Source organism: Polychytrium aggregatum (genome assembly GCF_025602895.1).
Source record: "Polychytrium aggregatum strain JEL109 chromosome Unknown BJ171scaffold_36, whole genome shotgun sequence".
Lineage (NCBI taxonomy): Eukaryota > Fungi > Chytridiomycota > Chytridiomycetes > Polychytriales > Polychytrium > Polychytrium aggregatum.
In genome coordinates this window covers 40,979-65,726 of record NW_026516238.1, presented here as the reverse complement: position 1 = coordinate 65,726, position 24,748 = coordinate 40,979, and the positions used below count along the sequence as shown (strand labels likewise).

Below are 24,748 nucleotides of genomic sequence, written 5' to 3'. Positions count from 1 at the left end.
GCTGCGACCGAGGGCGATCGCGTGGCCAGCCACGGTCCTGTCTCCTTTCCGCTGCCCGAATCCATCGCACCAGCCAGGCTTGCCCTGCATCTGTCCTGCCCGATATCGCCTCGACATGGCCAGAACCTCCATCTTCGGTAGGTTTGCGATATCCAGTCTCTGCTAATATCCGATTCATATCTGCAGCGTCTGTCCCAAGCCATGCACGATGGCCTCCAGCGGCCTTGGTTCCGCCAGCCGTCTCACTCCCTCCCGGATCGCTCATCACCAAACAGACATTGTCGGCTCAACTCCGCTGGTGCTGCTGCCGGTCGATGTCGCCGGCCAAGCCGGATCTCTGTGTAAGATGCATGATAGGATCTGCTTGCGTTTCGTTCAGGTGTCCAAGTCGCCGGTTCTACCTTGACCACGCCAGAGTGCTGACGGGCTCTCCCGACACGCAGATGCCAAGCTCGAGTTCAGAAACCCTGCTGGATCATTCAAGGATCGGCTTGCTGTCGAGATGATCAAAGGTGCGGGACTGAAGAACTACGTCTGTTTGGCCGCTGGTCGGGTGATCCGCGCTTGCAAAGACTCAACTTGGCTCTCCCGCTCCGCCGCTTCCACACTCCATCCAGAGCTCGCCAACCAAGACGACATCAAGACAGTGGTTGTTTCCTCTGCTTCGCTCGGTATGATGTCTGCTTCAAGACTCGATCACGCAAGTGCAGGTCTCCAAATCAGCCGTGGCCGTGGGCCTCTGCAGTGCCAATCCAATGCCATATTCTTGGGCTGACTCGAGCCCTCCCCATCCTTCGGATCTGCCAGCGTTGAGCCTGGCCACCTTCTCCGCCTCAAAGTACAGGATCCTGGCTGTGATCCCCGACGGCACCTCCGATGCAAAGATCGCCCAGCTCAAGTTCCTTGGCGTGGAGATTGGTATGCAAACGAGCGCTGATCCAAGAGCTCGCTCCAGCACAGTCACCCGACTGTGGCCCTCGGATTGCTTTGGCCGCTGATGCATTTCCTTCCGGACGACAGTACGCACTCCAAGCAACCATATGACCCACCCAGATGCTCCCGAGTCGCCGTACTCGACCGCCCAGCGCATTGCGAACGAGACCCGAAACACTGTTCTCTTGGACGAGCTTCGATTTGACCGCAGCGACGCCGTCTTTCGTTCGCTGATCGACGAGATCCTGGAGCCGTTTGGGCAGAGCCCTTTGAGCGCCTTGGTGGTTTCGTCCTCGAGCATCGAGGACATTGACCGTTTCGGCAGGATCTTCAAAGAAAAGTCACCCGCATCCAAGGCAGGTCGATATTGCTGCGGATGCAATTTGAATGATGCCACTGGGTCGCTGTTGACTGGATCGTACCCTCGATATTGATCCTTCACCTGATATCGACGCCTTGATGTTCACATCTGAGGAGTGCTTTGCATCGTCTAATGTCTTGTCATCTGGACCCACTCCGTTCGTCGGCCCCAACAGCTTGTTGTGACTCGGCTTGAGGGCCACATTCGTCAGAGAATTCAGTCATCTGCCTACGTCGACGAATGGATCACCGTCGCTGCTCAACAGGCTGCTCTGCTGGCCTGCAAGGCTGCTAAGCGAACCGGTGTGCTCGGGGGTATGTGCCTATCGCTCCTCGCTCGCCGAGTGTCGATGGGATGAGATGAGATGAGATGAGATGAGATGAGATGAGATGAGATGACTGACTGGTCCCGCTGCATGCTCAGGCCTCTTGGCGGGGTCGGTGCTCGCTGTTGCTGCGGAAAAGTCGGTGCCGGCAGCCCGAGTCGTTGCGGTTTGCGACGATGGCTTTTATGACCATCATAGTACCTTGCAAAAGTAAGTCTGTTCGCCGTGCCTTGCTCCTGCGGATAATGCTTTCGTATCTCTGCGCAATGTGATGCATGGTTCCACGACTATCAGAGTGGGCGTATCCGATGTAGCTTTCTGACTCGGCTCGCTTCGGTTGGACATGCAGCTCTGACTGGCTCATCGCCAACGGCGTGTTTGAGGCTTCCAGCGTCGATTCACCTGCCGACAAGTACAGGGGCGCTAGCGTCGAGGATTTGCAGCTTCCGGTCGGTATCATCAGTGCTGGTCCGTGCGTTTATGTCGCGAATGTAGTCGACGACCAGCTCACCGACTCACCCTTTTGCGGTGCCACTGGCAATCCACAGGAGGCCGTCAGCGTCCTTGAGACTTCCACGGTCGGATTCGCCATGGATCTGATGATCAGCCGCGACTTTTCCCAGTTGCCTGTCATCAACACCAACCGGAAGATGGTACGCACACCAATGGCCCATGCGCCCCGCTGCCGCCCTCGATCGGTCCTGTTCTACCCATGATGGCTGCAGATCGCGCGAATACTCCTGATCATTCTTTGTATTGCTTTAAGGTTGGATTTGTCTCCCTTGGAAACCTGCAGTCGCTCATCAACACTGGCGAGCTTGGCGATGTGAACGACGCTCTGTCCAAGTGGATGGTATGCGCACTTTCCGCCACCCGTCTGTCTGCGTTGCAGCGGCCAAGTGGCATCTTGACCGTATCTGTGATAGTGTCGTTACCCGATATGGTGTCTGCGCAGCCTCGGCTTCTTCTGACCTTCGCCTCCGGTGCACTTAGTATTCGTTTGAACGCAAGAAGAAGGACCTGCGCATCATCACACCCGCCACGCCGCTGGCCGAGCTGGAGCACTTCTTTGATCACAACCCGGCAGCGTTCGTCACAGACGAGAGCGCAAAGTTCCCTCTTGGTAAGCACTGACTGCCGGCTGTGGCGATCATGCGAGGGTTGCTTGCTGGGTGGATGCTGTAGCGGGATGCCCTTTGCTCATCCGCATTGGTTTTCTCCCTCCCCCATGGCCGACTGCCGGTCGTGGCTGCTGGTTGCCTCGGTTGTGCAATTGCTCTCCTGGTGGGACCACAGCCGTTCTCACAAAGTACGATATTCTCAAGTTCCTTGGCAAGCGCGGTTGAGCTGTGTGCTTCCCGTACCATTGGTGCACCGTAGAGCCTCCAAAATGGCGCCGTGCTCCGTCGCCGCAATACACCGTTTTCTTGCATCCCTTTTGCATCCCACGGCGATTCCACGACATCGCAGCTCCCGCATTGCGATCCCAATATGTGCCATACTGAGGTTGTCCTGGACCAACCCTCCGCTGTTCAACTGATACCATGACCGTCGAGACGGTCGATAGTCCGGGAGCATCGGCAGCGAGTGTATTGCGTTGCTGCCCGCTCAGCAGCACGGCTGCCCAGTGTCGGAGGCCGAGGTGCAGAAACAACAACACGCGATGTCATAATCCCAGTGTCGCAATATCCCGAGTATATTGGCCACGAGCGGCGGCGCGGCCGGCTGAGACCAGCACCAACGTGCTTATGCTTAGAGGTAGAGACCTGGGGGAGCGAGCAAAGCCGTAAGCACAGATGCACCTTCAAGCCCAGAGCGCTGCAGAGCCCGACGACATCCACGAATGACGTGGCGGCATATTGTATATGGCAACGTACCTTCTGGCGTTCCCTCGTTCTTGCGGTACAGCACCTTCTCTTTGGCCTTCTTGAAGTCGTCGGCAATCACTCTCATGCGTCGCTCACGCAGAGCGAGGAGACCCGCTTCTGTGCAAATGGCCTGGACATTGCCCCACAGTCACAGTGTCAGTCTAAGGCATCGCTCGACCAGTCTACGTCAAGCAAACCCATAGACTTTGCCTACAGCGACAGCGAGCAGCATCGTCAAGTATCCGCGAGAGCAGGAGAGACCACGGCGTACCTTGATATCGGCGCCCGAGAGATCGTCCTTGGACATGATGAACTCTTCCAAATCGACGTCAGCCGCCAGTGTCATTCGGCTGGAGTGAATATGGAAGATGCGGCGCTTGGTCTTGATATCGGGTAGGGGGAACTCGATCTTTCGGTCAATGCGGCCGGGTCGGATCAGAGCGGGGTCCAACGAGTCGATCCGGTTGGTTGCCATGATAACCTGAAATGGAATGATATTTGATCAGAGTCAGCTGATGCGGTGTTTTGGTGTGCCACGTCCTGCTTTGCATCGCACAGTCACGATGCCTGTACTATCATCATCATCGCGGACACCCGATGCTCACCTTGACGTCGCCGCGAGAGTCGAAGCCATCCAACTGGTTGAGCAACTCAAGCATCGTTCTCTGAATCTCTCGCTCGCCACCCGACGTCGAGTCGTATCTGAGAACCGGAAGCGGTCAGAGTCAGCAGAGGGAGCAGGGACCTGCGGCAGAGCAAGGGCAGCCTGGGTCGAGCGTGGCCGAATGTGGCATATCAATCCCATCCAACACCCAGAAAGACATCCCAAGTCTACCTTTTGGTTCCAACAGCATCGATTTCATCGATAAAGACAATCGAGGGGGCGTTTTCTTCAGCCACTCTGAAAAGCTCTCGCACGAGCTTGGGGCCGTCGCCGAGGTACTTTTGGATCAGCTCGGAGCCAACAACACGAAGGAATGTTGCTGATGTTTGGTTGGCGACAGCCTTGGCCAGAAGAGTCTTGCCTGGAGCGCCGTTCGACGGGAGTCAAGTGTGGTTAGCATATCCGTCCACCCATCGGTGCTGTCAGGGCGGAGTGGCTTGGTGGCTGTGGGCCTTACCGGTGCCGGGGGGGCCATACAGAATGACGCCCTTGGGAGGCTTGATGCCCATCTCCTCGTAGAGTTCTGGATGGGTCAGTGGAAGCTCGACAGCCTCCTGCAGTCGTGCGAAAACAGGGTATGGTCAGACGAGTGGCCGCACTAACCGATGGAGCGTCCGCATCGCTGCAGACGGAGCTCCCGCGCCACAGTAGAGCGACTACGGATGACACTCTTGGCTGCCCACGAACCTTGATCTCCTGGATCTGCTGGTCGAGACCACCGACGTCCGCATACGACTCTGTCGGCGCCTTCTCGAGCTTCATGACACTAACCATGGGGTCAACATCGTCGGCCAGCACACCAACGACTGAGAGGGCTTTGTGGTGCAGCAGAACCGCGCATCCGGGCTCGAGTACATCCTTGTCGACGAAGGACATGATGCTGACGTAGTACTCAGAGCCGGCCGACACGGAGACGATGGCGTGGTCGTCGTCGATGATCTCTTCCAGCGAGCCGACGTGCATGGGGCTGCCACGGAGAGTGTCGACCCGAGAGCGCTCCTCCTGCAGAAAAACGCACCCCAGGGATCAGTACGCGCTGGCCAGTATACGAGACAGCGTCTGCAGATACGATAGATTGCTCAAGCACAGCGCTGGCTCGCGCACGGATCCCAAGTATCAACGCAAGCACACCCGAGGAGCTGAATGCAGAAAGCCAGTGCAAGCGGCTGACAGCACGACGGATGTGTTGGTGAAGCGCTCGCTCTACCTGTGTTTTCTCCTCTTGCGGCTTGAGACGCTCTTGGTTCTGCACAAACTCTTCCTCCATCAAAAGATAGTCTTTCACACGCTCCATCTTTAGCAGCTTCAGCTTGCAGCGTGTGGTGGGAAAGACTGCAGTTGAAGACGGCTGTCAGAGTCCTGATCGACCTTGCGTCCCGGAACAAAGCTGCGATCACCTCCCCCGGCGTCCGGGGAGGCCAAGAGCAGCCAGATCCTTTTGCAAAGACTGCTTACTGGGAGGCAGCTTCGATGTCGAGTCGGGTCCCTTTCTCTTCTTTTTGCCGACACGAGTGGGGATCGGTGGCTCCCACTTCTTCTTCTGCTCCTTCTTGCTCTGATGGCGGTGGTGTCGGATGGGTCAGGCTCTGGCCGGTGGCATATCGAGTGCTCTTTGCTGAATATCCGTTTTCTCCATATTTCCGCGGACTCGGGCTGGCCGCAGCAACAGCCGTGCGCTGGGGAATACCTGGTCACCGTCCTTGCCATTTCCTGAGCCTGGAGGACCTCCAGGAAATCCGCCCAAACCAGATTGTTGATTACCCTTGAGAGCAAGATTGTGATGCGTCAGCAAGAGTATCGTAGCAAGCAGAGATGTGACCGGCAGAGCGGTGCTGATGGGGTGCAGATGCAGATGGGGGGTGCAGATGCGGATGCAGATCCCGCGAACGACTGCCCGCTGAAAGGCGATGCTGTCCATCCGTGGACAATGGCAGATGTGCACTCGCAGCGATTCGGGCGACGGGCACGCTTGCCGGGAGCGCCAGTCCCAGAGCACAGGAGAAGACACCCCAACAGTTACCATCGCTGAGGTGTGCTTGCTTGCTGTTCGATCAGGATCTCAGAGGCAGAGCGACCAGACAGCGGCATCAAACTCGCAGACAGCGGCCAAGACCACCAAGGCACCCTGGTCGAAGGGGCATCCCCGTGACGCAACCCTGGAGCAATCTGGCTGGATCCGGCTGGATCCGGCTGAGCTTGGCTGGATCCGGATGCGCGCTGGCAGTCGCAGGCGCATGTGCCACAAGACTTTTTTTTCGCGGCCTCGGATTGGCCAACGGGCTGCGCATGCGCTGCCTCTCGCCAGCGAGAGCAGACCAGGAGACGAGCAGACGAGCAGACGAGCAGACGAGCAGACGAGCAGACGAGCAGACGAGTGGATGGGACAGCAAGCAGACGCCGGGATGCAAGGATGCAGGGGACGCATGGACACAGCAATCGATCGGAGACGCTGCATATGGCGTCTCTAGTTGCAGCCGGGGACAGTAATGCAGATAGGCGGCGGACTGGGCCAGAAACGTATCGCTTGGCCGTCGCGCCGAGAGCAGCCGAGAGCCGCGCGAGATCCCCGTGGCTTTTTCTCGGTCTCGGCCGTCCTGCGCATTGGATCGTCGATTTCCTCCAGACTCAATCTCGGTCGCCCAGCACAATATCCATCTAGCCCGATCCTCCCCGCCACCTGCCGCTCGCATTCACAGCCATGTCTTGGTTCGGATTCGGAAAGACCACGAAGCAGCAGCCCGAAGAGCCCGTCCAGCAGGCTCCTGCCTCCGCACCGGCACCTTTGTTCGCCGAGATGCAGCCCGAAACCATCCAGTCGATGCTGTCCACGCCGCAGGGTGTCCTGGATCAGTCCAAGGTCCTCCCTCCTGCCCCCCAGGACGAGATCGAGTATCTCTTTATCCAGGACAACCCGATGATTCCCAGCACTGACAAGCCCACCGGCACCTTTGGTCCGCTGCCCATGCGAACCTGGTCCGACAAAGTCTGTTATGGAACCGGCTCAGCTTATCTGCTTGGTACGACTGCATTTCCTCTGTCGGGTGCCCAGCATCCCTGATCCCGCCGCTCGGTGGCCCCGATCATGCTGCAGGCGCCGGCCGCTGTCATCGATCCGTTCCGCGAGCCTCGTCCCGGTCGATATCGGCGCTGGATTCCATGATCGCAGTGGTCGGATGCCGAGCGGTCTCCCAAAGTCAATCAGGGCTGCACGAACCTGCCTCTCGTCGTCCAGATCTCCAGATTGTGGCTTGCAGGTTCGCCGCGACGTTTGTATCTCACACCTTGTGATGCTGTCTCTCGACCAACAGGACTCTCTTCCGGCTCGGTGTACGGTGCCTTCCGAGGTTTGAAGACCGCACAGGGCCGATCCTTCAACATCCGCTTCAACAACGTCATCAACACCGTCACCCGCTACGGCCCGAGATACGGCAATGCCATGGGCGTCTTGAGTATGTATCTGTCGCGACAACTGCCTACATCGATACCTCGATGGTCTGCCTGCGAGCGAGTGCGCTCCCAACGGCACACTTTGCTGCGACGATGCTGAGCACTAATCGGCCGTCATCACCCGTCCAACCAATCAACCAACCGTTACAGCTCTGTCTTGGTCTCTGATGGATACCTGGTTCGGATCCATCCGTGGCCAATCCGACTACTACAACCACATCCCCGCTGCCTTCATCACGGGCTTCATTTTCAAGTCAACAGGTGCGTTTGTGTTTTCGACTATGCCAGTGCATCGTGCACAGTGATATCCGCAGCTCGTGATCGCTGACTGCTGGTCGCTTCTATCACTTAGCCGGCCTTCGACCTGCTGCCATCATGGGATCGTTATTGGCTTCGGTGGTCGCCGGCTACGGCGCCCTCACCACTCTGCAAGGAAGCCATCTCTATCTCCCCCAGTACAACCCCACTGCTACCGCCTAAGCTTTATAATGCACCACTACCACCCGCCATCGCCACCACGACCGCTACAATCAACATGTCTTGCTCTCGCAACGGATCCGCGGATCCACTTGTACCATTACCGCTGTGTTCGCTCCTTGCTACGACGCTCTATTACACCCTCGGAGCTGTACTGCAATACAGGATTCTCTGCACATCAGGATGTTCCGCGCACTCCACACCTTGGCGCCTTCAGATCTTTGGGTCGCCTGTGGGAGCCTGTCCTCTTCGCAGCAAGCGTCATCGTCGCAGCAGCATCGCCAGTTGGTCGGGATCAAGCACGATAGTCGTCAATCGGAACTGAGCCCCTGTCCCCGCAGTACAGGCATATGTGGCTTGCTTGCAATAGCCTCTCGCACAAAGAGTCCACGGTATCGTGGTCCACATCCATGTCCGATACGAGGGTCTGTGGGTTGGCGCTCGATAGTCCACAGGCGGTCAGTTGCGCGAGCCCGGAGAGGTCAAACCATGACCGGCCACATCCCTGGCAGAGCCGAGTCAACGGATTGGACAGCACCAGGAACGTTGCCGAGCAGCGCTCTGGACAGCACAATCGGCGATGCACGATGCACGATGCACGATGCACGATGCACGATGCACGATGCACGATGCACGATGCACGATGGACGATAAAGCATCGCCATACGCAAGCCCAGAGGAGGTGCGACCGAGGCATCGGATAGATGGTCATCCAACGGGGTGAAGATGGAATGGCGTTCCGTCGTCAGTATCGGTGAAATAGCACACTCAACCTACGCCAACTCATCGCTCACAAGCAAGCGCACTCGCTGCGTCCATGCAAACCAGAGGCACTGTCGCCATCGACCGCCAATACAACCCAACGGTGCTCGCTTGAGACAAATACCCCATTCGTGTCCGTGTGCACAGGTAGCCGTTGTGCTGTTGTTGAACTCAATGCTGGCCTCGCATGCCGGGCATACTTCTTTGCCAATCGCGTGGGATCCGCTGGTCTTGTGGAGCACCGCGAGCATCGCCTCGTATGTGGACCACACGCCGCGAGCCTCGAGAGACTCACGTTGCTGGTGAGCCGAGTGTACGATCAGCGCAATGACTCGACGATCAAGGGCTGGAGACAACAATGCCCAAACGCCATGTTAGCGGGTGCTGACGGCTATGCCAAACCCGATCGCTCCCGGCCAACAGACCTGTGAGTCGGCCGTATTCCTGAATGTACATTTGGACCACCGGGGCCAGGAATGCCAGGTAGCACGAGAGTATTTCGCTCGCATTCTCACGGTTCAGATCAACCATATCGTCCTTGAGATCGCTGGTGTTTACGGTATGCTGTTGCGCTCATGGTCGGTCAGTCTGATCAGGGTCGAGTCAGGCCCCACGCAAGTCGAATGCCCCTCTCGAGCAGATGATACAGAGTCACTCTAGTTTGGTAATGCCCGCAGCCCTCCGTCACCAACTGCACGATGATCAAGCACTGCAGCCTCGCTGATACACCTACCTTTGTGGTCTCGTACAAGTGTGTAAAGATTCTAAGCGAATTCAGATAGTTGCTTCCGCACAGCCAGTCTTCCAGTTCCTCGAATGCCCTTTGAACCGAATGGGTTAGGATGTATCGCTGACATCCTTTATGAACGACGTCGTCCACTTCCCAAGCACTCCGTGGCGACAGAGGGATCGGGCTTGATCTTGTTCCTTCTCGCTGCACTTGAGTAGCGGTGGCAGCGATGCCAGCGTACCTGTCAAAGCTGCCGGATTGAGTCGCAGCTACGAGCCGCGTTGTGGAAGGGTTCTCCTGCGACTGCAACCGATCGGCGTTTTCTTTGAGACTCTGCACGACAAGTGCATAGACACCCTCTGGGTTGATCCATCCTTTGACGTCACGATACATATCCGTGACGAGATCCCAAAGCACGTGCGCCGGCGATCGGTAGCGGACTGGATATCAGAGACAACGGCGATAGTGAGAAACAAGGTTCATCAGCTCTTGTCCGCGAGCGATTATCCTCACCCGAGGCAAGATATATGGGAGTGCTCGCCCGGCCGGCCAGACCAGAACCTACAGATATGGCGCTGACAGAGGGCTTCTTCCAGACGCGAAATTATCTTGGACTGAATCGCTTGCTCCGGATCTGCGCAGGGTGCAATTGCTAAAGTGCACTTGATGGTCCGCGGAGTGATGTAGCCCATGTCGAACGGCTTGTGAGCCCTTGTGCGGCACGACAACTTGGTTAGAGGAGAATGCTTGTCCAGGACATCATCATCGGCCAGCCAGTCAGCCGACCAGCCAGTCAGCCGACTCGTGGGTCGTATACTCTCGCCAAAGGTTACTTGCCAATACAGGCTTCCATTGCTATGCGCTGTCCATGCAACAGCGGCGTCTGAGCGGCCGTTCGGCCATCATGAGAACTTACCAAAGCAGTACGGCGTCGCTGAAGCCGTATGCCGAGCTATCCGCCCCGTAGTAGCGAGGCTCCTGGTCGCCGGTGGAATTGCTGTTTCCGGGTTCGTCGTCGGCATCGGCGCTCGATGGCGCTTGCATCGATACTCGCAAGACTTGGTCAATCTCTGGGTGGAGATTTTCGTCAAGAAGCAACAGAGTCACCCTCTCGGGCTTCTCGGCCGCTCCACAATCTTTCAGTCTGATGGATCGATGCTGTCCGTCGAGGTGATATATATCGAGTTGGGTTCCACAGCTGCTCCAAGTGATGCCTGCTCAGCACATCGGAAAGAACGAGGTCGGCGGAACTTGAGTGGGAGAACAAGCCAGCGCATACAGCCGCCCAGCCACTGCAATCGATATCGAGCTGGTTATAATACAAATGTATCGCAATTCCAATGACTCGATGCTTGGTTGTATCATTGGGCATCTCTACTCACCGCCCGCAGCCATGCTGATCGGCAGTCGTATTTGTCCAACAACAGCTTTGCTGGCTCCGTCTTCCAGCACCGCTACGATGATGCGAGTGCCCTTGGAGATTGCTACTTTTGTGGTCTGGTCGCAAACATCCTGAGGGTGGCGGCCAAAGGCGTCAGCTTGTAGCAACGTCTGTTTTCTCCATGAACATCACAGCCATTTACAGCTCGCTGTCGAGTTGTCATATTGCGGTCTGGATGCAACCCCAACTTGGCTCGCAAGCCGGCTCACTTACTGCCCCAAAGCTGTAGAACTTGATCACGGTTGCTGCTCTCGAGTCACTTCCGCACAGCTCCTGAACCAATTCCACAGCTGTATGGGTGTCCCTTGATGACTTGGTGACCTTCCAAAGCCGCACTGAGCCATCGGAGGATCCAGTCGCCAGAAACCACGCTGTTCAAGATTCGTTTCATAACATGAGCCGCATTTCTCGCAACGGGCCAAGAAGAGGCAGTTGCCACCGATACAAAGCTGTTTGGGCCGACGAATCGGATATGTGCTCCAGTCACCGCCCGCGGGGCGGATTCTCTAACGGTGCATTACACTGACCTACTGAGTCGTCCAGTTGCATCGGCTTGGACCAGCCGAGAGAGACGATCCAACTCTTTGAAACCTGGATTGTGGCTTCATGGCAAAGTGACCGGGATACATAGCTACAGAAGCAGAGATTGGTCAAAGAGCCCCCTTCGCCAAACAGAACCGTAGAGCCGGCGCGAGGTAGGCTTGCATTCAACAAGAGGCGGTGAACTGCAAATGCCGGCTCTCACCTCCATAGAGTCACCTTGCCAGCCTTGGATCCGAGAGCAAACAGACTTGTGGGACGGGTCCATCGCGCATCAAACGGCTGAGGTGCTGCTGGGGACCATGCGATTGCTTTGTGGCAAGAGGCGAGCCGGCAAGAACATCAGTGACAGTGGCAGGCCGATGAGCGATCGGCCTGATAGACATGACTTCCCAGGAGGTCGACTGCTGTGGACTTACACATGATCTCTAACCCATCGAGGTCGTGCGAGTTGAGATGGTCTTCGTCGAGGCTGCCGTGCTTGAGCATGGCTTCTGTGACGTCGATTGTCTGGAAGTCCTCGTATCAGCAGTGAACGCATATGCGACTGTAACCTCCGCACCGTCCCAGCCCCATAAGACTGGACAGTCATACTGATCTGCATCCAGAGGCTGCTCCAGTGTCGACATTGACACTTGCTCGACTGACCTTTTCCCATACAGCGGATGTGTGCTTCGGCATAGGCTCAAGGACAGTCACGGCTCCAGTGGACGTCAGCGTCAGCATAACGCATCTGTAAGGACGATTATCCGTCAAGAGTGAGCATCTCGCTGGTTTAGAACTTTGCTGAACGACCGCCCACCTATGACGCTCGGATTACCCGGCTGACGACGACAGTCCCGATGGAGACCAGTCCGCCGATCGAAAGGCTTCCACCAGCATTGAGGACGATCGGATATCTGCGGCAAGTCGGCTGTGGATATCAGCATTCGGACTCGTCTTCGGGCATGCACAGGCCCATGGCTCGTTGCATAGCCTCGCAGGATCTGCTGTGGCCAGATCCGATGGCCTATGGACCAGCCTCGATACGAGCCAAGACATGTTGGATTGATTCGACAGGGGGCACGATGGACAGAGCTGCGGTGAACAACTCGCAAAACTCACCTTCGCCTCTCGACGGCGTGCGGGAGATGGGAACCGATGGCGACAGAGACACAGCTGTCTCAACAAACTCCATTCTGCTCAGGCTCTGCCCAGCCAAATTCCATTTCGGTTTCTGTTTCAGGAGCAAATGCCATATCGGTGAGCGGGTGGCCAGACGAAGCTGTCGGGCCCGATCCCATGCAACGGGGCGACAGATACAGGCATATGGGGGCATGCTGGATCGTCTGGATCGTCTGGATCGTGATGATCCTTGGTGTGTGGAAATGATTTGCTTGTATTCCTCCCAGATGACAATCGGACTGCTGGCCGGATGGACTGGGACAGCCTCAGAGGAAGGGACACCTACGACAACATGGATGATATCAGGGAGAACCACAAGGATCTGGTTGTCGCTCGACCAGCGGACGGCGTTCGGCAGCGACGGTGCTCCTGGGAACTCGACTGTCTGTGTGCTCATGGTGTCAAGAGCAGCGGACGACGGCCGATCGAGGACAGCCTTTCGCGGGCCGGCCCAGTTCCGACTTTGGGTTTTAACCAGGCCAACTCGCCACACGCGGTCGATTCGAACAACTCGATCATCGGAGTTGATCGAAAGCGCTCTGCCCCTCTGGACACAAGCCAGCGAGGGCCGGGAAGGATTTGGGAGATGCCGCACTCGGATGATGACTTTTATTTCGAATTGAAAGCCACCGGCACCTGGTCGGCACCAGCAGTTCGATATCTCAGGAATAGTTGAAAGCAGAGCAAACGAAAGCTGGCAGGCCTATTTCTTTCCCTCTCTCGCTGGACTTTCATCGTCTTGCGGGGAGGTTTGGCCCGGCCTTGGCGGTGACGATTGATCTGAAGACCCACCTGAGTTGCTTTGGAATGACCAGCGCACTTTTGTTTTGTGCGCCTGCCCCCATTATCACTGATGATCAACAAAACGGCAAAGAGCCGACCGCAGCCTGCTCGCCTCCGACGACCATGTCGAGCCTGTGGGCTGCGAAGAAATACAAACTGGAAATGGCTACACTGCATGGCAGTCCTGGTGTGTAATCGTTGTCACCGTCTTGGCTGAGAGGCGGCCCGGGCTTCGTCCATGCTTCACAGGCTCGTCCGTAGCACTTCAAGCCTTTCGGGCGACACTATGGATCTGGCGGCCCATCCTGAAGCCGTTGATGCCGAAAATGACTCCGAGGTCCCTGAACTCCCTGGGCACTTCGATTTCTCGGCTGATTGCGTCCAGAGCGACCGAGATGTCATGCACTACTCGGCAGTTTCCTTCTATCAGTCTTTGATCTCTGGGTCTTTGATCTCTGCTCGGTGGTCTCGCTCCCACCCATCTCCCCGAGAGTCTCTCGCTTGCTCCTCGCTCGTGACTCGCTCCTCGGTTCTCTCGCTTCCTCGTTTTTCGAATGCAGTCCGATTTTCGAGTTCGCTGGACTTGCCTCTGATCTCCTGAAACCATGAACGGCGAGGATCCTTCTCGCTTCGGGCCTGGTGTCCTGCGGCACCAATTCTACAACCCGCACTCCCAGCACCACAACTCCCATCACCAGCCTCCGCAAGTTCCCTCATAGTCGGGCGTTCCCTATGACAATCTTTTTCTGGGACCGCAGTCAGCTCATCCCGATCTGTTGTCGCATCAATCCGCTCGTCCCTCCTATAGACCGCCAAACCATGAATGCTCTCCGTCCTTTGCCAATCCACGCCCGCTAGCCCACAACTACCTGCCTTCTGCTAAGATCGTCCTCAACACTCGTTTCATCACGGCCCTGAGATCCATCCTTCCTATGTATCCGCTGTGGACTCTCAAGCCCCTACACCGCACGCTTGCTCTTCCTCGATGCCGAAGGATGCTACTGTGAGTGTGACCGGCTTACTCACTCCTTCTGCTGCGTCGGAACGATTGGGAACCGACGATGATTCCTCTGAGGACGGGGTCCCCTGCCACTCCTTCGTGCTCTGGTTGGGAGTCTGGCACAGACTCCTCCAGTTCACTGGGGTTTGCTTGACGGCTGGCCCCCGGTACTCGCTCCGCTGCGGCATCCAGGTCAATGGGTTGGTATTCCTGGGGTTCGACGTTGATCAGTTCCCAGGAGATCGGCTTTCCCCTGGCGGCTTCTCCGACGAGTCTGTCGAACTCTGGCTGGTATACTCTGGGCACCCTCATCTGGACCATTCGGGCAGAGTTCGACAGACTCGTTGGAGAAGCCTCAGGGGAAAGCCGATCTCCTGGGAACGGATCAACGTCGAACCTCAGGAACACCAACCCATTGACCTGGATCAAGAGCGAGATACTCCACCCAGTAGCGACTGTAGTCGCGGAGTGGCTCTGCGACATCAGCCGAGCCGCAGTCAAGGCTTCGATCATCCCCACCGAATGAAGCACCGTCCTGATCCATCCGGTATACAAGAACAAGGGATCGCAGCTGAACCCAGCGATGTACCGGCCGATAGGCCTCACGCAGGTGTGTCGCAAAGTCCTCGAGTGGGTACTGCCGCCATACCTGACAGATGCCTTCCGACCGATGGACATCGCACAAGGCGGTTTCCGATCCAAACGCGGAACTCTTGACCAGATATACGCACTGGACTGTCTGATCGAGGATCGCAAAACGGCCGGAGAAGAATATGCCCTCGTCTTCCTGGACATCAAGGCTGCATGCGACAACGTATGGCGAGAGAAGATGTGGGCCAAGACAGAGGGCCGCATGGAAGACACAACTTTGATCGAGTTCCTGAAGGTCATGTTCGGCCGGGTGCACATCCAGGCGGCCAGCAAAGCCGCCGCTCCAACCCCGTGTGGCTGCAGAAGGGACTGATCCAAGGATTGGCCCTGAGCGCCCTGCTCTTCAGCGCCTTCATCGACGACCTCCCGAAACTCTTGAGGAGGGAGGGAGGAACGACCCTGACGACCACCTGCGGCACCACCATCCAGGCCAACTCGCTATGGTTCGCCGACGACGGTGCACTGATCTGCAGACCCAGACAAGCACAGAGATTGCTTGATTTCTGCGAACAGCACAGTGTCGACAACAGATACAAGTTCTCGCCGCCCAAATGCGAGGTGATCCTCTCCGAGGGCAACCCAGAACGAGCCACCGGCCTCCGACTCTACGGTCAGCCGCTGCCCATGGCAAAGGAGTTCAAGTACCTCGGAGCCACCTTTGGCGTTGACGGCTTCCAGATGGACCGACAGATCCAGAGGATGACGGCGAAGGCCCAAGTAGTGACCCAGCAGATCGCAAAGTAGGGATACACCCTCGGCAACATGGCTGCCAGATTGCTGGTGCGGTCTACAAGACCTTTGTCCGACAGACGATGGAGTATGCCCTGTCCCTCGATCTGATCGATGCCAAACAAGCCGAGGCGCTCGACAGAACAGATGCGGGAGGGCCACCTAGACCACAGCCACAAGAAGGTCTTCCTGGTGCTAAGAAACTCTCACACCCGACCGGTCTGATGAATACATCTCTTGGCCCCCAGTTCTACCAGGACACCTACTAGACACAGTCGGTGCTGCTGAAAGCGGGCACGCTGATCACTCGATGGAGGAGCTGTTCAGGAACGACCACCGTGAAACCCCGGAGTCAACCATCAAGATGCAGATCCACCCCGAAGACGCAGGAACTGACCTCGGCCGCATCGTGACAACGATTACACCAGGACTGCCATGCAGTGTAGCCATTTCCAGTTTGTATTTCTTCGCAGCCCACAGGCTCGACATGGTCGTCGGAGGCGAGCAGGCTGCGGTCGGCTCTTTGCCGTTTTGTTGATCATCAGTGATAATGGGGGCAGGCGCACAAAACAAAAGTGCGCTGGTCATTCCAAAGCAACTCAGGTGGGTCTTCAGATCAATCGTCACCGCCAAGGCCGGGCCAAACCTCCCCGCAAGACGATGAAAGTCCAGCGAGAGAGGGAAAGAAATAGGCCTGCCAGCTTTCGTTTGCTCTGCTTTCAACTATTCCTGAGATATCGAACTGCTGGTGCCGACCAGGTGCCGATGGCTTTCATTTTGAAAAATTAATAAACTGTCACTGCCGCCACGATTCTGACTTGTGGTGTGCCGACTGCACCCACTCCATCCACTGAATACACCTGAAAAAAGGGCTTGCTGCGATCACAGTCGTTGTTGGGAGTGATCCTCAAGTCTTTGCTCCTCAATTGCAACACCAACACGGTGGTGAGCACAACTGGATGGACCCACGCTGGCCAGCACTCCTCTGGTAGTTGTGATCGTGATTATGGTTACGAGGGTAATGGCCATGCTGATAATGGTAATGCTCGAAATAAAGAAGGAGACTGAAGCGACATGAACTCGATATATTTCTTTTGCTTTGCTTCCAAGAATTGGATGGCCATTATAGGTAGCAAGTGAATATATATACATTTTGTTTCACTCAAGGCCGTCATAGTCCAATCGACTCTACCAGCAGGAAAGAGTACCACTAACAACCGCTCCGTTCACTGCAGACATCTCAAAAGCTCGCCTCGACTCCTCCCTTCCTCTCTCTTGTCTCTCCCAAGCCCCATCCCCCCACTATTGAACCCCGGAAATTCTCGCAGTAGCATAATTTTACATACAAGGGCATAACAGAGAGACATATAATTCGATAAAACAATCGTCGGCCTTCCACCTCTCCATCAGGCCTTGCGTCGGGGTAGAGTCGGTTGAATAGCTTCATGCCGCTCAGTCCACAGTCGCCAGCCTTTCTCTCTCGGCTCAGAGCTATTTAAACTAGCGTTGGCGGGAAGCTCTGGCCCCAAGAGCATCATGAATGCCCGCATCTTACTCTACTCATATATATATGTAAATCGCTAATTTTGGGAGCCTTTTTTTCACGGGTATTTTGTCAACCAACGTACTTATATCCACGCATACAAGCTTTTTGCTGCTCCCTACTCGATTCGATTTCGGCCAGTTTTTATCATCGAGCTGACTTTCATTCTTCAGGATATCTATGGATACGGTTCTTCGTGATGTTGCAGGTTTTTTTTTTTTTTTTTTTTTTTTTTTTTTTTTTTTTTTTACATGAGGATGTGAGGCAGTCTTGTACTGTGTTTAGTTAGTATCGTCCCTTGGCCTCGGATTCTCTGTTGGTTCAGCTTCCATCAAATGTGTAAGTATACTATCGACCACGGGCTGTTGGTATATTTGAAAGAAATTTTTTATTTAATAAGCAGGTTTTCCACCAGATTCTTAAATTTTGACTCAGCTCCATTTCTGTTTGATAAACAGTATGAGGCTGCCATAGTCGCTGTTCGATTTAATACATGTCTTTTCACAACTTACAGGCATTGTGTAGACAGATCAGCGAACGAGGTTACGCTTAGTGATATTATTTAAATTGTTTTGTGCAATGCGATTTCCTTGATCGGCTGACTTTTGATACCAGTAGGCGGCGGTTTGGCTGCTTTTCATGACCCCATAACCGTATTCGTAGCACCAACCAAGGTTATTTTGACTGGTGGAATCGCCTTGCTCGGCCGATTTTTGGTACCAGTATACAGCCGCTCTGTGATCCTGAACGAGGCCGTAACCGTTCCGGTACATCCAACCCAGACCATTTTGGCCATGTGGGTTCTCCTGGTCTGCCGACTTACGATACCATTCAATCGCCTTTGAGTAGCTTTGGGCAACACCACGACCATTCGAGTAGCATCGTCCAACGATGCTCTGCGCATAGGAATCGCCCTGGTCGGCAGCTTTCAAGTACCACCAGAAAGCTTGGGTATGATCGACATTCACACCCCAACCTCTGCTGAAGGAGCGACCGAGCCAAAGTTGGCTACCAGAGACACCTTGATTTGCGAGCTCTTTGAGCATATCAATGGCTTTGCTATAGTTCTTCGGAGTCCCGTACCCGCAAACGTAGCATATGGCCGTCATATGTCTGCAGAGCCAGTCCGTTTCTGATCCATCGACACAGAGATCAAAAAATTTGCGGGCACCGGCTGAATTTGAGGAAACGATGGTTTCCGAGTCCAGTATACACTCTCCAAGATCAAATTCCTGTGTCCGACTGCTTCGCATCATATTCACCCCTTTCAGTTTGTCTTGTCTTATCCCTCGTCCGATGTAGCTGCAGTAGCCAATCACGAAGGTGGCTATCGGCTTCAGTATAGGGTCATCCGACCGATTTACGACCTCTTGCAAGTAAAAAACAGCGTCGTTGTCGCTCTGAGCCCCGTTGATCCCGAGGAGATAAGCCCACCCAATTTGAAAGTATAGTTCGGGGCTTTGTTCATTGGCTTGTGCCCTTGAAAGTCGAGGTAATGGATTCAAATCCCAGGTTGGTTTCTTGTTGCGATCGCAGTCTGTTGGATTATTATTGTGGGGTTCTGGCCTCCAGTCGCTGGTGTTCAGCCACAAACTATCAGATGTATGAACTGCTTGATGGGGAGTTGCCGTTATCCCCGGAAGTGCTTGATCAAATGTGTCTGCAGGGTTTATGCTCAATAAAGTCGAGCTGTTTCCAATGCTTTCTCTTATTTCATAGTGTCGAATCGATGAGATTAGTCGGTTTGAATGGATCGATTGAGTCGAGTCGAGGCTTGAGTGAAGTTGACGTGAAGGCAACTGAGGTATCAACAAAATACCTTCGGTCTGTACTGTTTCGGCGTGTTGGGAGGGTGTGGTTGATATCATATTGGTAAACGCTAAGATTTGATCGTGACCAAATTTGTTTGGTGACTTGTACGCGCTCAGTTGGCTCAAAATATCCACAAAACTTGGTCTATGATAGGGATCCTGATGCCAACACGACTCAACGAGGCTCCATATTTGGTCGGGAATACCATCGAATCTCTTTGGCCTCTTTCCTTTGCAAACTTGTCTAACGACTGTCATTTGATGCATAGGGCCGCCGTCTTTTGTTACCCATGTGTCTCTACCATCCTTGAGGATTTCAAAAAACGTGACTCCAAATGCGTAGACATCTGTCTCTCTCGAAGAACCAGTTGGCTCTTCATCGTCCAACATTTCAGGAGCCATATATATGACGGTCCCGCAAATCGAGTTATTTGTGCGCGATCTTTGAGATCTGATCGATGTGCGTTTAGTTTTTGCTAGACCAAAGTCGGCAATGACGGCATTGTTTCCCGAATCGATAAAGACGTTGTCGCTTTTAAGGTCGGCATGGATTATACCGTTGCTGTGGAGATATGCCATTCCTGAGGCGACTTGATACATGAGCCGCAACTTGTCTGAGATGGACCGTCGACACGCAGGATCAGAGACAAATGACCGTAGCGTACCATTCTTCATAAAAGGTGATACCATAAATGGTTTCTCGACAAGATCGCAGGCTCCATGAAGCGGTAAGATATTGGAGTGATTCAGTTTGTACCATATTTCAATCTCTCGGCGGAACTCTTTGATTTCTTCTTCGCCATATTTGGCCAAGAGCTGTTTGATAGCAACGTCCGAGCCGAAATAGGTGGCAGTGTAAACCTCCCCAAACCCTCCCTGAGCAATTGGTTCGTCCGAGCGATTGGTTATTGAGTTTGGAGCTATACGCCAGGTCTCTTTGACAACTGAACGAGCCACTCGAGATTCGCTTTGTAGCATATGGAGGAGTGGTACCACCACCGATTGAATAATTCCTTTGGCGACCTCACCATCCTCTATTAAGGCATGGAGGCTGTGCGTAACCCGCCGAACTTGCCACTGTTTCTGATTTTCGAGCGAGATTCCGATCTTGGTAAGAGCTGCTTGGTCATTTTGATCGAGTAAACTGGCTATGTTGGTGATAAAGCGGTGATGTTGTGCCTCATCTTCTTGAATTGCCTGTCTCAAGTCCGTCTGATCAACCATACTAGTGTCGGTGGCGTGTGCGAGTGCTGATGCAGCACTTTGCCTTAGTGCATCAAGCTCTTGGATAAATTTGATGATTCTCTTGCGTACAAGCTGAGCCTTGAGCGTTTTTTCGACCTTGAGCCAATTACCGACTTCATCAATATAGTACCGACGTACTTGACAATGAAAATTTTCAAAACAACTGACTTGGTTATCGAAAACAAGTAGGTCGGACTGAAACTGAGAAAGGGTCTGAAGTATTTCATACGAATGGTTCACGAAGACTGTCCAAGACCTTTGATTTTCTTCATCTTGTTGGATGATCGAGAAAAGCACTCGAGCTGATTGTAACGTCTCACGAAAAAGATCGCTACAGCAGTTCCGAAGAAGGACAGCTATACCAGCCACGACAGCAGTTATCTCCAACATCGATGGTCTCAAGTTTTGATAATGATACAGTGGTAAATTATTTGGGATTGAAACTGGGGGGGGGGAGAGTCCTAAGACCAAAGCGGACAGGGTCTGGTGTGTGGGTAACAAAATCAGGAGGAATCCTAACGAGGGAAGCAAGAGCACGAGAGAGAGAGGGCGTATGAGGGCAAAGAGACGAAGACAGAGAGCGAGACGAAAAGAGAGGCGAAAGAGAGACGAAAAGAGAGACGGAAAGAGAGTGACTCAGTGTAGAGATTTTGACCGATCAACCGATGTGGCGGGGGACTTGACCTCGTTTTGAGCAACATTTTCTTTTGGGGGGGGGGAGGATAAAGAATCGGACGGCTCCCGGTCAGTCCAAGCCACACGGCAAATTGTCACGAGGGGACACCTTGGTTTCAGGCCACAGATTGGAGGACCAATCGGATTTTGTGCTTGCTGTGCTCCTCTCGAGCAGATGACCTGCCTGGGTATTTCCAATTCCGGATTATCCTGCATTACTTGTGTACGCTGCACGCCAATCAGAGGTCAAGTTTACCATCGCTATCCTGGGGAGTTTTTTTGTTTGTTTGTTTTGTTTTTGTTTTTGTTTCAATAGCGCCGTTGTCCTGGTGTATGCTTACCGCAAAAGCGCACGGTGTGGGCGCAGGCGTAAATAGATTTAATTGGTTGACTGGCGTGCACGTGTGTCATACGAACATGAAACCTACCACGGACCACATGGTCACCCGATTGCTGAGCAAAATGGCCGCCAATCGCGGACAGGCTCCACCATTCTGTAACGCTTCCCCAAACCAGCCCATCGCAAGCATGTGGCGGTCATTTGGGCCACTCGCAATATTACGTCTATCCAACTTGGGGTGGTCTTCGCGAGATGACGCGCTCCAACTGAAACCCGTGGTGTTACGAGCTTGGAAGACCAAGCAACCTCGCTACACTCACAAAAGAGCGAAACGACCAAAAAGGCATCGGCCTCATCGTTGTGTAATTGTGGTGGCTTAAGCTTGTTAGGCTTGCTGGGTTGCTAGGCTTTACCCGTATTCTGCATAAATAGCCATCGCCACCTCCCGTCGTCTACGCGGGCCAGGAGTCAGCCCGTAGACGACGAGCAGCCACGATCTACATCGTTGGCTTTCCCTCATACCAATCGCCTGGACTGCCTATACCTGTGGTTTGGCTCACTTGCTGAGTGTATTGATCTCTCGAGGTATAGAAAAGCGACTATCTTCTGGGATTTCTGATGGATGCTATTTCTTGGGACGCATCGCGAATTTTGTCTAGCTCTACTGGCTCGCACAACTTACACCTTGCTTAACAACAAAAAAAGAATGAGAACTATTCTACTTGTTGGAAAAACTGGCCTTGGAAAGACGACCTTTACCAATTATCTGACTGGCGCCAATAATCGAACTGGTGGTGGCGGAATCAGTGTCACCACAGATCCGGAAGAAACCGTTTTCTTGTATAATGGCATCAATTGTCGCGTTGTCGATATGCCGGGTTTCAGTGATGTGAGAAAGGATGGCCAGAAGGCCATCAACGACTCCACCATACACCGATGGATTCTCGAGCAAGTTAGCAAGAGTGAAGTTGTTGGCGTTGTCATGTTTGTCACTCAAGATGACGTGCTGAACTCTCGACTTAGTAGAGAAGTCATCGCCCTCATGGAAATCATGACTACTCGATTTGTTGGATACGAATCCATGTGCTTCTATGCTATTTCTGGTCGAAGCATGCCTGGAGATATGCATGAATTTATCCGCATGTCTCTGGGTGTCGTTGCTTCCGGAAAGCTCCGCGTTATGGGCTTGAGTTCCGACAACTGGGCTCGCTGCAAGAACAAGGACTTTTCCAGGGTCAAAAGCTGGTGTTTGCAGAGGCTCCAGAGCCCTGAGCCACGCCTCGTTCCCAGAGTAACCACAGACACCTGCAAGCGCTGTGGAATCAAGGCCGACCCCCTCATCGAAATTAGTCAATGCCAATATCATGGTTCTTCTGGGTCGCTCATCCATGGCAACAAAACTCACAAAAAACATCGCCTTCCTGTTTCAAACGCCCATTTCGGAACTTGGAGAACTGATCCCACAAACATGTGTCGCGGACCCTGGTCCTGCTGTGGCTCAAGAAAAAAAGAAAGCCCTTGCAGATATATGACATATCCATGCTGTCGACAAGCGTCTGATGATGCTGGATGTCTTGAAATCTGCAACAATTGCGAAAGACAAGTCACCACAGAGGGGTGCCAAGGAAGCTGCCGAAATTGTGAAAAACCCATGGTTCATCAAGGTTGCCAGAGAGAACCATCTCATTCATGGAAGGGAGAGATTGTCCCATTTAAAATCAATATCGAGGAAAGTCAAGACCTCCCTGTGATTGATGAAGAGGATTTTGAACGATTCTACGATGACTATGGTGAAACGGAAGGGGCTGATATGTATGCTCACGCAACCTTTATGTTCGGCGAATTCGCTCGAAAAGTGGTCTCTGGATTTTCCTCTCGGCGCTGAATGAGGAGAATGAAGTGAATTCCAAATGAATGGACCAATCATCCTTTGAATAGGAAAGTTCAACCCTTAGCCTTCCGCACCCTTTGCAAATATGTCATAGGCGCAACTTTTTGCATCTCATGCCTTGAGTTTATGGTCTTTTTCTTTCTCTACCCAACTTCTCCCTTTGTGCGACCGGCTTCCGTTGGCAAAATTGGTCACCTACTTGATCGGTCGCCTCAAACCGAAACTTACGCCCTTATCACACTGAGGTCGGCCATTATTTCGGCCTTGCCAAGTTAAAGCTTATCCGCTGAAAGTCCTGTTTGCTTGCAAGGATCCTTGTTAGCCCACTTAACAGCTCTCCTACAGAGATTTTAAATCGGAGCCCTAAGTGAATCAGCACAAATAAAGACGATCAATATCCCTGATTTTCCTGTTTTCAGATCTTGATTGAGATATTTAGTTCTGGTCTGTTTGATTTATGTGATGAAATAATGGAATAGCTTCGGAATCAATTGGTTGATATATTTCTTCATTTTCAGTGATCACTATGTTGGGAGTATTAATCTTGATATGATCGATCTCTTGGCAATGGCGTTCACCATTACAGCGAGTCAAGTGGCAATAACATCAGGCAAAGCTTCCGGAAAGAAGTTCACAACAGCTTCTTTCATAATCCGGTCCAAGTTTTAGCCTCTCTCAGTTTTCGAATCCGATTCAAGGACCATTCTTGAATTGCCCCCCCCCAAATTGTGACTTCACAACCAGAATCCTTACACCACGCAAAATTTAGTCCGAAATTGGATATTTTTCTGGGTAGAGAAGAAATAATATAGAATATTCAAAAAAGCGGATGCCAATATCATTTTTGTGCCGCCGCTCAATGAACATATTGCAAATTTACCGATATTATGCTTAGTATCATCATGAACCACCTTGGAAGTTGGACGAAGATCAATTGTTGTATCATCCTAAATCGTATGATTCCCTTGCGTTCGTACTGTTGCCCCCTATCAAAACCCACCTTTTCGCCTGTGTTATTCGAGTTACCGATGGCGAGACTTGTATTACGACGATCGTCCATGCTGCTAGCTCCAACCCGGAATCTGCCTTCGGATTGGTGGTTAAAAATCTCTATGTCGGGAATCAAGTCCCGCCGGAGGCTCGTGATTATGGACGTATCCAAGATGAGAGGGAGTGAGGGTTCACAACACCCATCTCGATATGATGTAGTGAACCCTATTACAATCCATATCGAAGCGCGTGGCTCGCTGCTCGAGGAACAGGGGTCATTTACAAATTGGTAAATCGAGGAAGAAATTCGGCAAGGCTGTAACGGGGATGGGAACTGGGCTGGGACTGGACCTGGGCTGGGACTGAACTGGGATCGGG

At 53.6% G+C, this 24,748-nt stretch overlaps 7 protein-coding genes across 7 annotated transcripts; 3 read left to right on the top strand and 4 right to left on the bottom strand.

Annotated features, from left to right (window-relative positions):
* Positions 1-115: 115 nt before the first annotated feature.
* On the top strand, positions 116-3,385 carry BJ171DRAFT_629566 (tryptophan synthase beta subunit-like PLP-dependent enzyme; the record flags this gene model as incomplete). The annotated part of the gene is made up of 13 exons (XM_053115595.1): positions 116-137; positions 276-341; positions 444-512; positions 618-671; positions 808-918; positions 1,021-1,217; positions 1,470-1,608; positions 1,718-1,829; positions 1,969-2,068; positions 2,168-2,272; positions 2,386-2,472; positions 2,613-2,742; positions 2,916-3,385. 13 exons carry the CDS (start codon positions 116-118, stop codon positions 2,963-2,965), a joined length of 1,242 nt encoding a protein of 413 aa, XP_052963875.1. The 3' UTR covers positions 2,966-3,385.
* Positions 3,269-6,207, bottom strand: BJ171DRAFT_195690 (P-loop containing nucleoside triphosphate hydrolase protein). Its single transcript, XM_053106214.1, has 10 exons — positions 5,839-6,207; positions 5,607-5,706; positions 5,359-5,483; positions 4,839-5,153; positions 4,609-4,705; positions 4,323-4,512; positions 4,093-4,189; positions 3,759-3,968; positions 3,497-3,617; positions 3,269-3,385 (listed from the first exon to the last, which is right to left on the bottom strand). The coding sequence occupies exons 1-10, from the start codon at positions 6,172-6,174 to the stop codon at positions 3,372-3,374; spliced, it is 1,605 nt and encodes a 534-aa protein (XP_052963874.1). The 5' UTR covers positions 6,175-6,207; the 3' UTR covers positions 3,269-3,371.
* Positions 6,208-6,746: 539 nt separating this feature from the next.
* BJ171DRAFT_195639 (Tim17/Tim22/Tim23/Pmp24 family-domain-containing protein) lies at positions 6,747-8,252 on the top strand. The gene is made up of 4 exons (XM_053106213.1): positions 6,747-7,168; positions 7,460-7,600; positions 7,749-7,859; positions 7,951-8,252. The coding sequence occupies exons 1-4, from the start codon at positions 6,850-6,852 to the stop codon at positions 8,076-8,078; spliced, it is 699 nt and encodes a 232-aa protein (XP_052963873.1). The 5' UTR covers positions 6,747-6,849; the 3' UTR covers positions 8,079-8,252.
* On the bottom strand, positions 8,150-13,144 carry BJ171DRAFT_516529 (putative zinc-finger of transcription factor IIIC complex-domain-containing protein). Its single transcript, XM_053112030.1, has 16 exons — positions 12,999-13,144; positions 12,653-12,764; positions 12,369-12,447; positions 12,197-12,281; positions 11,968-12,058; positions 11,754-11,859; positions 11,536-11,639; positions 11,222-11,379; positions 10,950-11,079; positions 10,484-10,781; positions 10,133-10,278; positions 9,809-10,007; positions 9,571-9,658; positions 9,263-9,401; positions 8,962-9,183; positions 8,150-8,636 (listed from the first exon to the last, which is right to left on the bottom strand). The coding sequence occupies exons 1-16, from the start codon at positions 13,107-13,109 to the stop codon at positions 8,371-8,373; spliced, it is 2,334 nt and encodes a 777-aa protein (XP_052963872.1). The 5' UTR covers positions 13,110-13,144; the 3' UTR covers positions 8,150-8,370.
* Positions 13,145-17,948: 4,804 nt separating this feature from the next.
* On the bottom strand, positions 17,949-18,671 carry BJ171DRAFT_427057 (uncharacterized protein; the record flags this gene model as incomplete). Its single annotated transcript, XM_053107791.1, has 1 exon — positions 17,949-18,671. One exon carries the CDS (start codon positions 18,669-18,671, stop codon positions 17,949-17,951), a length of 723 nt encoding a protein of 240 aa, XP_052963871.1.
* A 669-nt stretch (positions 18,672-19,340) lies between these two features.
* Positions 19,341-20,207, bottom strand: BJ171DRAFT_427116 (kinase-like domain-containing protein; the record flags this gene model as incomplete). Its single annotated transcript, XM_053107792.1, has 1 exon — positions 19,341-20,207. A coding segment is annotated over one exon (867 nt), but the record flags the coding sequence as incomplete, so codon positions are not given.
* A 2,113-nt stretch (positions 20,208-22,320) lies between these two features.
* On the top strand, positions 22,321-23,784 carry BJ171DRAFT_516525 (uncharacterized protein; the record flags this gene model as incomplete). Its single annotated transcript, XM_053112029.1, has 1 exon — positions 22,321-23,784. A coding segment is annotated over one exon (978 nt), but the record flags the coding sequence as incomplete, so codon positions are not given.
* Between the last annotated feature and the right edge of the window lie 964 nt (positions 23,785-24,748).